This window comes from Boleophthalmus pectinirostris, unplaced genomic scaffold (assembly GCF_026225935.1).
Source record: "Boleophthalmus pectinirostris isolate CB_2022bp ecotype Guang Dong unplaced genomic scaffold, ASM2622593v1 HiC_scaffold_20, whole genome shotgun sequence".
Lineage (NCBI taxonomy): Eukaryota > Metazoa > Chordata > Actinopteri > Gobiiformes > Gobiidae > Boleophthalmus > Boleophthalmus pectinirostris.
This window is the reverse complement of record NW_026571153.1, coordinates 23,022,169-23,039,823: the sequence shown is the minus strand read 5'-3', so window position 1 is coordinate 23,039,823 and position 17,655 is coordinate 23,022,169. Positions and strand designations below refer to the sequence as shown.

Here is a 17,655-nt window from a genome sequence, read left to right as displayed (position 1 = left end):
TGCTGTCAGCCATGTGAAATATTTCCTGTTGTTTTCCTGTTACCATGACAGCGTGATGTCATCTGCTCGTCTGCCAGCAAGAAATACCAAGACCCGTCTACAACACAGCTCCTACTATACCTGATCTGTCCATTGTAGTAACTTACATAATCTTGTTTTCACTATGTCTGTCATGATAATTACTATGTAGACTTATTGTTCAGTATAAAAGCTGTATGAAAACTAGAACCATATATTTTGGAGCTCAATATTCATCATGGGTACGTTTTCTTTGCAAAAGTGGGAATATTTTAGTTTTTTTGTTGTAATACGATCAAATTTAAGCTGTAGAGAGTTGAATAAGTCACTTCTGTGGCTAATTATGGGTTCATTATTGTATTTATTTTTTGCAGCTCAGGCTTTTTAATGATACTGTCTCCTGGTTGTTTCTATGGATATGCCATTGCTCTGCCTGGAATGTTCCACATTGTGACATTAAACAGTTTTACCTTACATTTATTCAATACCTAGAAAAACAGGTACCCTGATTGTGAGCGATGCTGCCTCTCCACAGAATTGACCTGTAACTTGGTTTGGTTTGGTCAACATCTCCCCGGAGAAAAGCATTTGACGGGCCCCCCACAAGAAAAGTTACACAGTGCACCTTTAAAAATGCGTTTACTGGGATAATCTTGTATTACTGTTACTGTGACAGTGCCATATATTGTTACCCTTTAACTTTGTGGTGTTCAGAATGCAGTTGCTTTCATAAAATCTAAGGAATACATGGTGGTATTTGAGAACACTGCTCTTGTGGTGTGAGCATGCTTCTCTAATCAGTGATGAATCAGTGTGAAAACAAAAAAGTAGTTTTTAATCCTATGTCACTTGTTTTGGCACTATAATATAAACTTAAAGCATTTCAGTGTGAAAGTATTCCAAATATTCATCCACTCACAAACACATACACACGCACACGCAGACACTGGGGGGTTAAGCGTCTTGCCCAAGAACACAACAACAGCAGCATTCATCTGTGGGGGCTGAAATCAGACTGCCAACCTACGGGTCAGGGGACTCTACCACCACTTTACTGATGATGGTAATGTCAAGAGCGGGATTCGAACAGTCAACCTTCAAATTAGTGGACAAACGCTCAATCAGCTGGGCTACTAAAACTAAATACATTTTCAAAGTATTCTTCCCATAACTGAATGTAGCGTTTGTTTTACTCCAGATGCCCTCCCCAGTGCAACCCACTCTATAGATCTAGGTTATATTGCCTACCCTTTTTTTGTATATTTACTGAGCTAAAAAAAAGTCATTTTTATCACATTGCAGCACGAAATCTTCACCCCTACTGCTAAAAGATTTATGACACGACCGTTTGAAAAATGAGCGTTACCTCATCACTGAGTTTCTGCCGATAGTCATCCAACTCAGACAGAGACTGGTGTCCATACTGGAAGAACTGGGCCTGCGCATCTATTAAAGATAATATCTAACAAAAACACACAAAATATAATGACATTGAATAAAGGTGTACAAAAATCAAAAATACAGAAATATCGATGTATTGTGATACATCGATATTTTGGTATCTCTTTTTGTATCTTTTTTTTTCAAGATCCCATTACAATTACAGTTGCTTATTTATTGGAAGGGAATTTGTTTATGTAATACACATTCACTGTTTTGATGATTAAACTATTTTGTATTTCATATTAAGCTATTTTCTGGTCGATGTTGTAATATTGTTTCCTCATTAAAAACACCTAGAGTTGTGTTTTGTTTCCTTCACTAGAATCATTTGGATGATTTCATCCCTGGATGAAACCATTTCATGACATCACATGGTGGAACAGAGTATTTTGACAGACTAATAATGAAGTGTTACTCAAACATGTGTGAATGAAACAAAACACAACTCCAGGTCTGTTTTTATAAGGTAACAACATTCTAAAATGGCTTAAAGCTCACAAGAGTCAATTTTGCATAATATAAAATAACATACAATTTTGTACAATATATAGATTATCACATGCATCATCACCATATTGTGATAATATCGTATCGTGAGCCATATAAATCTGAACATGTAGTGATTCGTGCTTTGCCAATGTGAACTCACTGCCATCAGGATTTCGGTCTTCCTCTTGGCCTCAATGACATTTATCTGAAATAGAAATAAAATGTGGTTACAGAAAGTGGACCGTGAGGCATTCAAGAACCATAACCACAAAACTCAAGGCCCTGAGGCAGAGCTGTTATCATTAGAAACACCACAATCTATAAATAAGTCCAGCAATATTCTCATAACTACTGCGATATGGAAAAGCTAGAATTTTGAACTCTCTTTGAACATCTTCAGGTTATATTTTCAGTCTTGTTTTGTGGAATTTGTTGGCAATAGAAACTGTTAGTAACTAGTCATAATGATAGCAGTATTTGTTGTGAAGTCAGTGTTTCCCATTAATACAGGAGACTGGTGGTTCCCCATTGTCTAAATTTAAAAGTAACTACACTGAAGGAAAATGATCCACAATTACATACAATTATTTCAATTAAAATGATGTATGATACCATCGTCTCCCCGGAATCTATGAGAAACAGTAATTATATAGTAATATTAATAATAACTACCATGTGCTTGTTGAAGCTTGTTGAATCTTCCCAAAGCGTTAGTCATTATTTATTCATTCCATACTCAGTGGTATTAAGTGTTTAAGTATTGTGGCTATTGTAGCCACAGCTGCCCTGGGACAGACTGACGACTGTAATCTCTTAAATGTCTCCTTTAATGTAAAATTTATGACAATTATTTACGTTTTGATTTGTGAATCATACAACCTTATATTGATTACTATAGACTCATGCATTTGGAGGCTACTACTTTTTTACCAGTGGTGAAAGCAGATTTTCATGTGATACTATTACTTTTGCTTGAGTATTTTTTTGCTCCAGTATCTGTACTTTTACTCAAGTAACAAAGTACTTCTTCCACCACTGCTGTTTACTGTGAGCTTCTCAAATTAAAAATAAACAAAGTGGTTGATTGTTTTGTATTTTCCCCTCACCTCCAGGACATAGTCTAGCGCCTCTGAGCGAAACATCCGGCGAGCATTCAGTAAAGCATTGCTCGCCTCTTCCACCTCGTGCGGTTTTCCTCGGGGGGCCTGCGCGTTCTTCGCTAGCGCCCCCTCCAGGCATTCACTGCTGCGCTCAAACTCTTTACGCACATCTTTGAAATGACGGACATCTCTATAACACAAAAAAGATGAAAAAAATATTCAAAAACTAATATAGGGAAAATATTTAATTATAATAAATAAATAAATGAATTATGAAAAATACAGAAGATTTAGTAAGGCACACTGACTCTTTTACAAACGTGTGGAGCTTAGATTTGACTGACTTCTGTGTGGTATCGATCACTTCCTAAAACAGACAAAGAAATACAAATATAGTACGAGGAAGAAGAGTTTACATTATAAACTCTTATATATAGGAAGAAGAGTTTAAAAACATCTAGTGCTAAATGTCATGAGAGAGCCTTTGTTTGACCACGTTATCACTAGAGATCATGTGTGTTCATTCATAGCCAAAGCTGACACCAGTTGTTAAGAAAACAGAGAAACCAATGGCCAATAAACTCAGCAGCACCCGAGTTGGTGTCCCAAAGACACTAAAATATCCATTATTGGTCTATCTCTGATTATCACGCTGCTGGGAATAAGCACTTTGACAGTCATATTGGGAAGATTAAAGGGTTCAACAGGTCAAAACAAAACTGGTAAAACTCACCCCATAGGCATCTACAATGTCAGAGAGCCTCCTGGAAAATGTGTCCAGACATTCCTACAAAACAGACATGATGATCAGACCAAAGGCAAATGGCTATAACTAATAATTTGGACACGAAAGATTGGTGTCTTTTATTTATTTTATGAACTGCATAGAAAATATATTAGAGTTTAAGTCACAAAAAACATGCTGAAGCAAGGCACTGATCTGGGGGTCATGAGACATAATTTTGAAATTGTGTACTTATTCTAAATTTTATTGAAAACTGACCAAAAAATTGTGAGATGAAAGGTTCTATAGTATATATAAGATGAGTTCTTCACTCAGACAGAAAATACCCCACTTTGTGATGTCATGTGGTAATATAGGAAGTGCTCCACTGTGTTTTTTTTTTTTTAACTCCATACACCTTCACTAGAATCATGTTGATCATAAAACCCCAGAATTGACAATCTTTACTGAACAAAAGATAAAAGGTAGATGCTAAACTGAAAACTACCACGTGACATGGCATCACAAGGTGGAGCGGAGTATTTTGAGCTTTGGAGATGTAGATAGATTAATAATAAAGGATTACTTAAATGTGTGAATAAAACAAAACACAACTCCAGATATGTTGTTGAGGAAGTAACAACATTATAACATGGCTTAAAGGTCAAAGCAACACAATTAACTTTTAACTGATTAATTATTGATTTTGAGGTGAGGATCCAAGATTGGCTACATGGTTATTTTTGCCTTCCCGTAACAAAAATTGCACGTTTAATTTCTTATCATCAAGCTTATGTAATAATTCTTGCCCTGAGTCCAAACAGAAATAGCCCCCTCATTGTCTTGTTATGGGAATAGCCCGGTAATGATGACAGAAGGCTGTGTTATAGATAAGGTATAAATAGCTGTAGCAGATATGTGGTGTTCTGACCTCCATCTGACTGTCCCTGGAGCAGTGGCTTCCAAGCTCACGAAGTCCGTTGATGAAACTTTTGCTGGTCTGACAGTAGACCTTTCCTGCCTCCAGCATGGCATGGCACTGCTTTACCAACTGCATAATGAAAAACATATGATTCAGACACAAGTAAACAATAGACCAGTGTTCAACGTTTCAGTGTTTTGAAAAAGAAAAGAAAAGCAGCATTTATTATTTTGGTAAAAAAAGAAATAGTTAAAGGTGCATTGTGCAACTTTTCTAGTGGAGGGTTAAATGCTTTTTTCCATGGAAATGTTATTGCTTTGTCTGGAATGTTTCACAGTATGGAATTAAAAACCAGACCAAATTACAGGTCAGATCTGTGGAAAGACAACCCCGTTCACAGTTTGTTTTTTATTTAGGTATTTTTGAACTATAAACCACATGTAATTGAATACATGTAAGGTAGAGCTGTTTAATGTCATACTGTGGAGAATTCCAGGCAGAGCAATGACATATCCATAAGAAGGTGATGGACCCTCCACCAGAAAAGTTACACAATGCACCTTTAACAATCACAATGGTGCTAGTGTTGTCACAATACTGAAATTTCAAACTTGATTTTGATGATAAGGAAGTCACTCAATACTTGATACCAGTTCTAATACCACAACACAGATTGTATACAGAAGTGGACTAAGAGAATGTGACGTCACCTACAGTGATCCAGTCAAATGAAACTCATCGAGGCTGCTGTTATAGGGGCAAATTTGGAGTCGAGTTCCATATTTGGAAATCTGACCATGAGTATCATAGCAACCAAAGAGTCAATCCAGAGCAAGGCTGATGAAGGTAACACCCTTTCCCGCCCGCACCACTGGTTTACCAGGGAGTGGGCACTTGGGCAACGCTGTCGTTCCAAACTGTTGCTAATGTCAATGGGAGTGACCTCAGGGAAAGAATGTGTCTGATTGGTTTATTAGTCATGTTTCTATCTTAATTTACGGACAATGTCATTGTACCCACTGTACGGATCAAGTACAGTGGGTTAATAACAAAAATTGTAAAAATGACGAGGTTCACTACAGGGAGAGGGGCATCAGTATTTCAATAGAAAGTGATTTGGAGCTAGAGTTGATGGAGCCAGAAGCGCACCCATGTTCACTTTCTATTTGGAACGTGGCAGCTAGCGGGTTAGCTATGTCCATGTACACATATAGTCCATGCACCACAATGAAGATAAAAAATGCTGATTTAGTAATAGGTTGTAATTTGCAAAATAATAATACTAAGATATTTCTTTATCTTAGCATGAGGTCTTATATTTGTTCTGATAAAGCTAACAAACGATACTAAAACTGTTCAAGAAAGGTCAAATTTTGTCCTTTTAGTATCAATATTTGCTGAAAATGAGTATGCAGTTTTGATATTAGTTTTAGTATCGATAAGTCTGATTTTCTATACTTTTGACAACCCTACTTTGCACAGTACGCAAACCTTTTACTTGAGCTGGTGATGGGTTGTTTTTGAAAACATTACAGTTTCCATGGATTCTACTGACCAAGGATTCTACAAACACAGTGGCTATTTTTACATGCACGCCAAAATCTTATTATAATCAGATTTTTGGACATTTATTATTATTTAAATGACGTGTAAACCACAGAATCTGATGAGACTAATCAGAAGGACTATAATCGAAAGGAAATTAGATGATTTTTGCTGTGTACGTGACATTTTAAGAATCTTATAACTGAAATGATCTGATATTAATCTGAGTACACATGTGACCACAGCACTGATCTGTGTATCTGATTTTTACATTATGGAAAGAACTTCGTATTCCAGCTCTAAACTGTGGAAAACAAGAAAGACTGTCACCATAATTACAATATCGACTATATCAAAACTTGAAAGCTGGAAAAATATAATTTGGAGCCCAATATTTATTGTGTGTTCTTTGTAAAAGTAGGGAGATTTTGGCTATTTTGTTGTAATATAATAAGATTTGAGCTGTAGAGAGGAAAATATACCTTTTATGGCTAATTATTTCTTCATTCTGTTATTTATTTTTAAAGGTCCTATAATACACAAAATGGATTATTGTGAGCTTTTAGCCATGTTAGAATGTTGTTATCTCATCAAAAACATACCTGCATACCATAACTGTTTTGTTTCATTCACACATGACTGAGTAATCCTTTATTATTAGTTTGTCTACATCTCCAAAGCTCAAAATGCTCTGTTCCACCTTGTGATGTCATGAAGCAGTAGTTTTCAAGTTAACAGCTACTTTTTACTAGCCTGATTCATCAGCCAGTTTCACTTTGTGGAAACCGTCTGACCTCGCAGCATTAAAATTTGTTCGCTTGACAGTAGGCTGGTACTTTTTTTTCATTTAACCAATTGCTGCTATTTGGTCGTGACGTATGTAATGCGCCGCTAACTGATATATTAAACTTTTCCCAGATCCTGTAGGAAGAAGTGCAATAACGTCTTTCCCCTTGATAAAATTAACCAAACATTCTCTTTGTTCCGGCTTTAAATCCTCGATCTCGGGAATCGTTGTCAACACAGAATGTATGGCTCTTCGCTGATTGGTTGGTGCTCGAACTCGCACTTTCGGGGTTCTTGCAAACCATCTAGTGTATTCTGATTCCTGACCTAGTTGCTGGAGCAGAGGCACTAGGTGGCACCAGCCTGGCTAACTTTTTACCTTCAGTTCAGTAGAAATTGGCAAATTCAGGACTAAAATCATCCAAATGATTCTAGTGTAGGTGTATGGAATTTAAAAACACAGTGGAGCACATCCTGTATTACCGCATGACATCACAAGGTGGAACTGAGTGTTTTCTGCTTGAGAGAAGAACTCAGCCTATAAATGTGTGAATGAAACAAAACACAACCATATGTTTTTTTGATGAGGAAACGACATTATAACATAGACCAGAAAATAGTGCAATAAGGGCTCTTTAAGGAATGGTTGGGGTTCCGTCACCTGCTTGTTTCTAGGGACATGTCATTGCACTGCTACGTTCCACAGTACGGCATTAAACAGCTCTACCACCTTACATTTATTCAATTACAGGTGGTTTTATAGCTCAAAAATACCTGGAAAAACAGCTATTCTGACTGTGAGCGGGGCCGCCTCTCCACAGACCTGCCCTGCAACTTGGTCTGGTTTGATCTTCATACAGTAAAGATAGAAAGGTTTAATGCCATACTGTGAATCAGTCCAGACAATGCAATAACATATCCATGGAGAAAAGCATATGACAGAGCCTCCACCAGAAAAGTTACACAATCCACCTTTAAACCCAAATTTTTAATTATTAAACAAAATCCTCACCAAGGATAAGTCATAACTTGTATATGAATTGTGAACAAGTATTCTTTTCAGGGAAGTGTTCTGATCTCTTAATCCCCAGTCTGAAAAGGGTGTGGAGGGCTCGAACTTGACTTCACTTAAATGAGATGTGGGTTTCAGTCTGTGGCTTCTCACCGGACAGGGACAAACCAAACAAAACACACTAATGAGGTCTATGAAGCACGAAACTATTACTCAAATGTTTTATAAAACCGTCGTTGTGTCCTTATGCAATGCACTTCACCCACATTGCGTAGTATGAAAGTGGTGAATGCGTGAGTGATGGTGATGGTCGTGCTTCCGTCAGTCTGCCACAATAGTAGTTTACCACCACCAGGTATGAAGTGAATAAATAATGATCTGTGAAGCGTCTTTGGGGCATATGTCTGTGAAAAGTGCTATATAAATAATAACTTACTTACTTACTTACGTATACAGAAAAGCAAATATTGTTACATAATGTGAAGGCGCATTTGATCACAACTGAGATATTTGTATTATTGGTTTCTATTGTATTTTATTTTTACTTTTACATATACAGTTATATAACGATGCCTTATTTGACACCAGTCTCTTGATATTTTTGCTACTTACTTAGAATTTATTATTAGCATTTATATTGTTTCTCTTCGTCATTACAAACTATTGTGATGTGTGACCTTCTGTGTCCAAATAAATATCAATAAAGTTTGTCTAAATCTAAGTCCAACAACTCAAATTTTAAGAGACTGTTTCCTAGTTACTTTTTCATTTGGTGGTTTTCAGAGTAGTTACTTTTCTAAAATCAAAGGAATACATGGCAGTACTTCATCACAATTTTTAGGCTTCAAACTGCACAGAATTAGTGAGAAAAATATAAAACACAGGTCTTAGAGTGACGCATGTGTGATTTTTCCTTCTCTGAACAGTGGTAAATAAATGCAGAACAAATAGCAAAACAAACATAAAGATGCTAAATTTTTACACTATACTTCAAATGCAACTTGATGTATAAGTATTGTAAGTATTCAAAATACAGTACTGTGATAGGACCATGTATCAGAATATGTTACAAAATACATTTTAATGGTGTACTGTGGAACTTTTTTGGTAGACGGTCCGTTACCTGCTTATGCCCATGGAGATGTTATTGCTTTATCTGAAATGTTCCATGGTATGACTTTGAACATATCCATCTAGCATTTATTCATTACAAGTATTTCTATTGCTCAAAAAACTACTGCGGAACATTCTAGACAAAGCAATAACATTTCAATGGAGAGACAAGACAAGAGACAAGCAGGTGGCAGACCCTCCACAAGCAATGTTACGCAGAGCACCTTTAATTCAGGTGTTCAGTTTTCTGTAACTAAATATATTTTCAAAGTATTCTTCCCATCACTGACTATAATGTCTATATAATATTGGTGTGAATAAAAGTCCTTCCTTCTCTTGTTTAGCGAGTCATGCCAGATGGAATCAATGGGCAGATGCATTTGGAAACTGAAATTTGGCTCCAGGCTCAAAACCCAGTTCATCCAGTTCTGAAAAAGCCTCAAACTCTGACTGTTACTGGCAATCTAGTCATCAAAGTTAAACAGTGAAAATTTGCTTCTGGTCTTAAAACTATTGAAAAGTGTTTCCGAATGATGTAAAATTAAGGTTAAAGGTGCACTGTGTAACTTTTTGGTTGGGGGTACTTGTTTCTTTGGGTATGTCATTGCTCTTCTTGGAATGTTCCACAGTATGACATTAAACAGTTCTACTTTACATGTATTAAATTACAGGTGGGTTTATAGTTCAAAAATACCTAGAAAAACAGGCATTCTGACTGTGAGCAGGGTTGCCTCTCCACAGATCTAACCTGTAACTTGGTCTGGTTTGGTCTCCATGAAGATAGAAAAGTTTAATGCCATACTGTGAAGCATTCCAGACAAAATAAAAACATCTGCATGGAGTAAAGTATTTGACGGACCATTCACCAGAAAAGTTACAAAATGCACCTTTAAGTTGTCTTTATTTGTACCACTGGGTATTTATTTATTTATTTTATTTTGTATTGTTTCCAGAACAGTTAGCAACTCAAAACCCAAAGTCTTCAAAATGTTGCATATAATAAAAAGGTGAGACGTCACTGAATTTAAGGAAGAGAAACGAGATTTGAATATTGTGAAATATACAAAAACAGTGACAATACAATATTATGTTTGTGATGGGGAAGCAGCACCCACAGCAACTTCCTGCTCAGAGTCAGGTGAAAAATTGTTTACGGTCACACACACCTCACACACACCTCACACACACACACACACACAGACACAGACACACACAAACGCACACACACTAGGCCTGTTAAAAAAAAAAAAATTTGATTTATAAATACATTGCTACAGAGATATTTTGCGATAAACAATAACTACTTTATGCCACTGATGTGTGTGTGTGCACGTGTCTGTGTGCATGAGTGTGCATACGTGTGTGTAGGTGGGGGTCTCACCTTGTCTAACCGAGTTTCCAGTTCACTCACGTCATTCTGGACCACCTCAATCTCAGCTCTGAAAGAATACACGCACACACATAAGCACATGAGTCATTATAAAGGTTTATTCAAATTTCAGATCAGATGTTTTCTTGTAAGTACTACTACAGCTGCTACTGTTCACAGAATAAAACACTTTAAAGGCGCATTGAGTAACTCTTCTAGTGGAGGGTCTGTCAAATATTTTTTTCTCTGTGAAGATGGGAGATGTTTTTGCTTTGTCTGGAATGTTTCATGTTATTTTTGAGCTATAAAACCACCTGTAATTGAATAAATGGAAGGTAGAGCCATTTAATATAATATTGTGGAACATTTCAGGCAAAGCAATAACATGTCATTAGAAACAAGCAGGTGAAAGACCCCCAATAAAAAAGTTACATAGTGCAATTTTGTGTAGTTTTGGGTTACCATAGTTATTTTTTCTATTATTTTTCCTGTATCTGAAGTTGCTGTATTTGACCACTTCAGTGCCACTAGGGCAAACAAGACAACATAAGATTTAAACTGAGGGCCATATTTAAAGAGGGGGTATTATGAGCTTTCTACCATGTTTGAGTAATTTAGTGATCTCTCCTGGGCCCTATTCAAACCTTCCTTACAGTTAGCTGTAAGATTCTGTGCAATGCTCCCACACGACAGTTCTCCATAAAGTTAATACGTTGTTTTTGGATTACAATTCATGTTTTAAAAGTATAGATTTTATTCAAAGTTCAAATTATAAACATGTAGAGAAGAACTGACAAAAAGACTGAAATATGAACAGACAAATGCAGAATCACATTTAAAAACATGACTGTACAGATCTAAACTACAAGGTTAGTAGTTTAAGTTTAAGACAAAATACAGTATTTTGTTAGCAGAGGAAATGATGGTACTTCATAAACTGCAGCCTTTGCGATTTCCTTATTGGATCCATTCAAATTGCAATTTCACCCTAGCCTACAATGTATGTTTTACACTGATGGGCCCTAACATGAAAAGAACATGCAAACTCCACAATGCAAAGCTTCGTCTGCCCGGAGAATCAAACATATATACAGTAGTTCCTTCTTGCTCTAACGTGAGAATAAAGTAACCAACCACTGTGCTACCGTGCAGGTTTGACATCCCTGAGCCATGTTTTTTTATGCACTGGGAAATGTAAACATGATGGTCGGCTTGTCTAAAAAAATATTCATGCAAAGTCAAAATACAGCTGGTTAATTGACAGATATTTATAACTTTACAAACTCTTTATTCAATACTTAACACTGGGTACCACTCTAGCCACAATAACCATTTCCTCTGCAAGTTCTGTTATTAAAGGTCCTATATTACACTAAATTGACTCTTGTAAACTTTAAAGGGACAGTTCAGAATTTTGGACACAGGACCTTATTTCCGAGTTAGCCAGAGTGTTAGAGACATGTGGAGAAACTTTTTTAAATATTCCATCCAGTTCTTGTATTTGCAGAGGTTGCTGGTGATAGGCCAGAGCATGTCAATGGCCAACTATGGCCATTGACATGCCTGCCACTAAAAACAGTCTTACCCGCTCCACAAAGCACCTGAAGCAAAGTCATTATTACACCAGACTGTCGACATAAATGTCTGTGTTGATAGAATAATGTTTGAAATAAAACTAATCTTGCATCACATGAATTGTTGCATGTTGAGGGACTATTTTCTTATATATCAGTCCCCTCCTGCCAAGCTTTCTATCAGGAAGTACTCGCAGCTGCTGCTCAGACATAAATCCTTCAAATGCAAGGTTGGTTTTACTTCTAAAATGATTCTGTCAACACAGACATTTACATCGACAGTCTTGCATTATAACTGTTTTGTTTCGGGTGTTTTGTGGAGTGGGTAAGACTGTTTTTAATGGCAGGATAACTATGACCATTGACATGCACTAGCCTAGCACCAGTGACCTCTACAAATAAAAGGACGGGGGGAATATTTAAAAAAGTGTCTCCACACGTCTCCAACACTCTGGCTCACTAGGAAATGAGGTCCTATGTCTGAAATTCTGAACTGTCCCTTTAAGCCATGTAAGAATGTTGTTGCCTCATGAAAAACATACCTGGAGTTGTGTTTTGTTTCATTCACACATGTTTGAGCAACTCTTTATTATTAGTCTGTCTGCATCTCCAAAGCTCAAAATGCTCTGCTCCACCTTGTGATGTCATGTAGTAGTAGTTTTCAACAGCTACCTTTTACCTTTAGTTCAGTAGAGATTAGTAAGTCCTAATTCTAGTGAAAATGTATGCAGTTTAAAACATAGTGGAGCGCTTCCTGTATTACTACATGACATCACAACGTGGAACAGAGAATTTTTGGTTTGAGAGAAGAACTCTAAATATTTCTAAATATGCAGGGTTTGTGTGTTAAACATGTGTGAATGAAACAAAACACAACTCCAGGTCTGTTTGTTCTGAGGAAACAACATTATATAACATAGATGAGAAAATAGAATAATATGTTTAAATGCAAAAGTTCTCAACAGAATGGGCTAAAACAGGCTTTTGATCTGATGCAAGCTCTAGACATTTATCACAAGTTGATGTCCATTTCAGTTTTCTCTCCCCCTCCCTCTCTTTCTCTCCCTCCCTCTCTCGCTCCCTCTCTCTCTCGTCTTGTAGCAGCAGCAGCAGCAGTCAGAGTGTGCGGTTTTCTGTTGCCTTCCACCAACAGTACAGAGACACAGGGCAGGGGACAGAGGCCAGAACAAGGGGCCCACTCAGACAGAGACTGCATGAGATGTCCAGGGGTCATGTCCTTATGTAATGAAACTAGAATAGCAAACAAACAAACCACAAATTCACACTGCTACTCCAACAATGGCCTTCACATCTTCTTGATAACTGTTGCAAAAATAGTTTACGAATGATAAACAATTACGGTTAAGGTTAAAAGCGCTATGTAATTTTTGTGTTGGGGGGTTTGCCACTTGCTTGTCTCCATGGAGATCATATTGCTTTACCTTGAATGTTCCACAGTATGACATTAAGCTTAAATCTCACATTTGTTTTAATTGCTCATAACTTCGATGAAAAACATGAATTCATACTGCAAACAGGGTAACATCTCCACAGATCTGACCTGTAACGTGGCTTAGTTCCATTACTTTCCTGTTGCCATGGAAATAGATATGCTTAATGCCATATTGTGTAACATACCAGGCGAAGCAATAACATCTTCATTGAGACAAGCTGATGGTGGACTCTCCACCATCAACGTTACACAGTGCACATTTAAATTGTCTTTATTTGTACTCTTGGGTAAATTTAGTTTGCTGTACCATCGCCATAGCAATGCAAAACAAAAATATAATATGTTTTAAATGGGGAAAGCCCTGGAAATGTTGGATATACCAAAATGATGAAACTCAGAAATCATTTGAATAAAGTGTGATTGAAAAAAGTTGAGTTTGAAAAAAGTGTTCCTGAATGACAAATATACATATATCAAAAAGCTGAATAATTTGAATAAAGTTTAATTGAAAAAAAAATGTGTGCCGTTGCCATAGTAATTAACAATGCCAAAAAATTTATACATCATTTGAATGGGAAAAGTCTTCAAAAAATTTGCATTTACCAGTAAGCTTTAATAATTTGAATACAGTCTGATAATAGAAGTAGCACAACTGAATGTCACTTCACTGCAGACTGCAAATGTAGCAGGCACTTGAGCTGGGTCGCGGTTTCCCCACAGAAACACTGACTTCCTGTCTCCTATGCTGATCACCTCAGTATATCTCGCCTCACTTCCTGTTCCCCGTATCCTAGCAACAGGAGGCAGCAATCTTGGCCCAAACTGTCAGAGGAGCGTTATCTCTTCATGTGTGGGCTTTTTGATAGACTCAGATCCTTCCGAGCTGCTTTCCTCTGCTCTTGTTCAGTGCTCGCTGACAGTGGTGGAATGTAACAAAGTAAAGTAAAGTTCTGTGGTTAAGTAAAATTTTGAGGTATCTGTATTTTACTTAAGAAGTTTTTAAAGTGGATACTCTTTACTTTTACTTCACTACATTTGAGAGCAGGTATTTGTACTTTCTACTCCCCTAACTGAACTGCCCTTTAACTGGACTGAAAAGTAAAAGTGTTTTTTTTTTTTTATTTTGTTATTATTATTTTGTGAGACCTGCTGAAAGTCTGAGAATTTATTTTTAACAGGTGAAGTGATACAGTTGTTTCTGTTGAACAAAATTCAGCACAAATCTTCCTCAAAATCACTACATTTGAAATGTATTAGATCTCAAAATCAGTGAGAAATACTTGTACTTTTTACTCTTTAAAGGTGCATTGTGTAACTTCTCTGGTGAAGGGTCCGTCAGTTGTTTTTCTCAATGGAGATGTTATTGCTTTGTCTAGAATGTTTCACAGTATGGCATTAAACTCCACACCAAACCAAGTTACAGGTCAGATCTGTGGAGAGGCAACCCCGCTCAGAGTCAGATTGCCTGTTTTTCTAGGTATTTTTAAACTATAAAACCACCTGCAATTGAATAAATATAAGGTAGAGCTGTTTAATGTCATACTGTGGAACATTCCAGGCAGAGCAATGACATATTGAAACAAGAAGGTGATGGACCCCAAACCAAAAAGTTACACAATGCACCTTTAAGTAGATTTTTTCTGGCACTTATAATTTTACTTGACTATTTTTTATTTTTTTGCTCTGGTATCTCTACTTTTACTTAAATATTAAAACAAAGTACTTCTTCCACCACCGCTGACAGGAGACCTCATCACTACAGCTGCACCTACTCACTTTTTCCATGTACTTCGCAGATCTAAAAAGTATTTGCTCCTCTGGGTGAAAATATGCCCATTCAGGCTGAGCAGGCAGAAGTCACAGCGGACAGTGGGCACACCCTGACAAACCTAAAACTCTCTCTTAAGTTGAAGCTCTCTTGCAAAACCATTTTAAGGACACTTCCTTTTTGATTACAACAGATGCTGATGTGCGGATACAAACAAGATTTCAAGGGCTCATATCACGCTATTTTCTAAGCTATGTTACAATGTTGTTTCCTCATCACAAACATAGCTGGAGTTGTGTTTTGTTTTATTCACGCATGTTTAAATAACACACAGCTTTTGCATATTTAGGCTAAGCTCTTCTCTCAGACTGAAAACACTCTGTTCCACCTTGTGATGTCATGTGGTTATACAGGAAGTGCTGAGCTGTGTTTTTAACTCCAAACAACTTCACAAGAATCACTCGGATAACTTCAGCTCTGGAACTGCCAACTGCCAAGGAGCTGCTACCTTGGAAAGTCACCCTTCATGACATCACAAAGTGGAACACAGCATTTTGAGTTTTGGAGATGTAGACAGACTAAAGGATTACTCAAACATGTGTGAATGAAACAAAACACAATTCCAGGCATGTTTTTGAGAAGGTAACAGCATTATAACATGGCTTAAAGCTCACAAGAGTCAATTTTGCATAATATTTAATGGATTTTAAGAGTAATAACACATAGCTTCCAGATATAAATGTGAAATTAATCAATAATAATGTAGTTTATTAGTTACTAGCCTATAGTTCAAAATATCACCTGCCAGCCTCCTAGTATGCAGTGATGTTTGTAGGAAACTTTAGCTTCTCTATCAGCATTTATCCAGGCTTTGGACAGCCACAAAGACTACACTTGGTTGTGACTATGGCTGAATATAGGAAGATACACACATTATTATATTTTTATATGTGGAAAGGTCATATTATTTTTTATTCAAATGTAGTTAACAGTAACATAGTAGGTCATTGCTTACTGTATAATTATCCTGCTGGTTTGAATGTTGAGTTGAGTGTTATCAAGGTCAGCATTTTTTGGTATGACGCTCAACAAACCGGATTAAAGATTATTATTGTGTAATGAAACAACTTTTGCATTACACAATAATACAAGTTGTAAAGATAGATCAGAAGAATGTTGCAGTAGTTTCTGATCTATGCTATAATGTTGTTTTCTCATCACAACCATACTGGAGTTATGTTTTGTTTTATCCATGCATGTTTAATTAACACACAACTCTAACATATTTAGGGTGACTTCTTCTCTCAAACACCCTGTTCCACCTTGTGATGTCATGTGGTAATACAGGAAGTGCTCCACTGTGTTTTTAAACTCCATACACCTTCACTAGAATCATTTGGATAATTTCAGCAATGCAAATCTTTACAGAACAAAAGTTAAAAAGTAGCTGTTAACTTGAAAACTGCCGCTTCGTGACATCACAAGGTGGAAAGGAGCATTTTGAGCTTTGGAGATGTAGACAATCTAATCTACAATCTAATAAAAGGGTTAGTCAAACATGTGTAAATGAAACAAAACACAAGTCTAGGTACGTTTTTGATGAGGTAAGAGCATTATAACATGGCTTAAAGCTGACAAGAGTCAATTTTGTGTAATATGAGACATCTAACCATAGCACATTTTTGATTACATAATAATACAAGTGATAATGATTTTGGATAGCAGTGTGGACTAACCATAAACAGTATTCAGCGTTGTCTCTTGTCAAAGTGGTGGAAGGAAAATAATGTATGTTTTGCCTTATCATATGATCAGAGCAGGTGAACACTTACCTGAAGCGAGGCGAGTCTTTCAAGCACTCCTCGAAGTCCAGCTTCACGGTCATCCTTTGCCACTTCTGGTATCAAACTGTATTCTTCTTGAACTATCTTTCAGTTGTTTTAAGCTGTTTTAACACCCCACAACGGCATTTAAGTCATTTTACGCACGGAGCCCATACTTAAAATTCCTACGGTCCAAACTTGGTTCACTTTGTCACTTGGGAGATTGCGTGCGCCTTCATCCACGGTCATCCAAATCAAATACGTTCAGTTCGTATCAATCTTCACCTGTCGCGTTATCAGCATTATTTATTCCATTAACCTTCGCAAAAATATAAAACGATCTTCCGCGTAGCTTTGACCGTATATGTATTTAAAGGTTATAACGTCTTTACGGAAAGAGGAGTTTACCCAAAATTGAGAGCGCGCTTCGTCTCGATCCCGGGATGTTCGCTCGCAGGGTGCCGACTGAAGCGTATCTGTCCTCCGTCTCACATGCAAAAAAGTGAAGGACCAACC

General features: G+C 37.0%; 1 protein-coding gene across 1 annotated transcript in view; it reads right to left on the bottom strand.

Moving 5' to 3' along the window:
• acap1 (ArfGAP with coiled-coil, ankyrin repeat and PH domains 1) overlaps window positions 1–17,641 on the bottom strand; it is a 32,032-nt gene extending 14,391 nt beyond the window's left edge. Inside the window, exons 1-8 of the mRNA XM_055156189.1 lie at window positions 17,149–17,641; window positions 10,534–10,591; window positions 4,706–4,825; window positions 3,784–3,837; window positions 3,359–3,417; window positions 3,057–3,240; window positions 2,111–2,155; window positions 1,385–1,480 (exon numbers count right to left, since the gene is read on the bottom strand). Coding sequence (XP_055012164.1) covers window positions 1,385–1,480; window positions 2,111–2,155; window positions 3,057–3,240; window positions 3,359–3,417; window positions 3,784–3,837; window positions 4,706–4,825; window positions 10,534–10,591; window positions 17,149–17,201 — 669 coding nt within the window. The 5' untranslated portion in view covers window positions 17,202–17,641. The remainder of the gene's footprint in view (window positions 1–1,384; window positions 1,481–2,110; window positions 2,156–3,056; window positions 3,241–3,358; window positions 3,418–3,783; window positions 3,838–4,705; window positions 4,826–10,533; window positions 10,592–17,148) is intronic.
• Window positions 17,642–17,655: the final 14 nt, after the last annotated feature.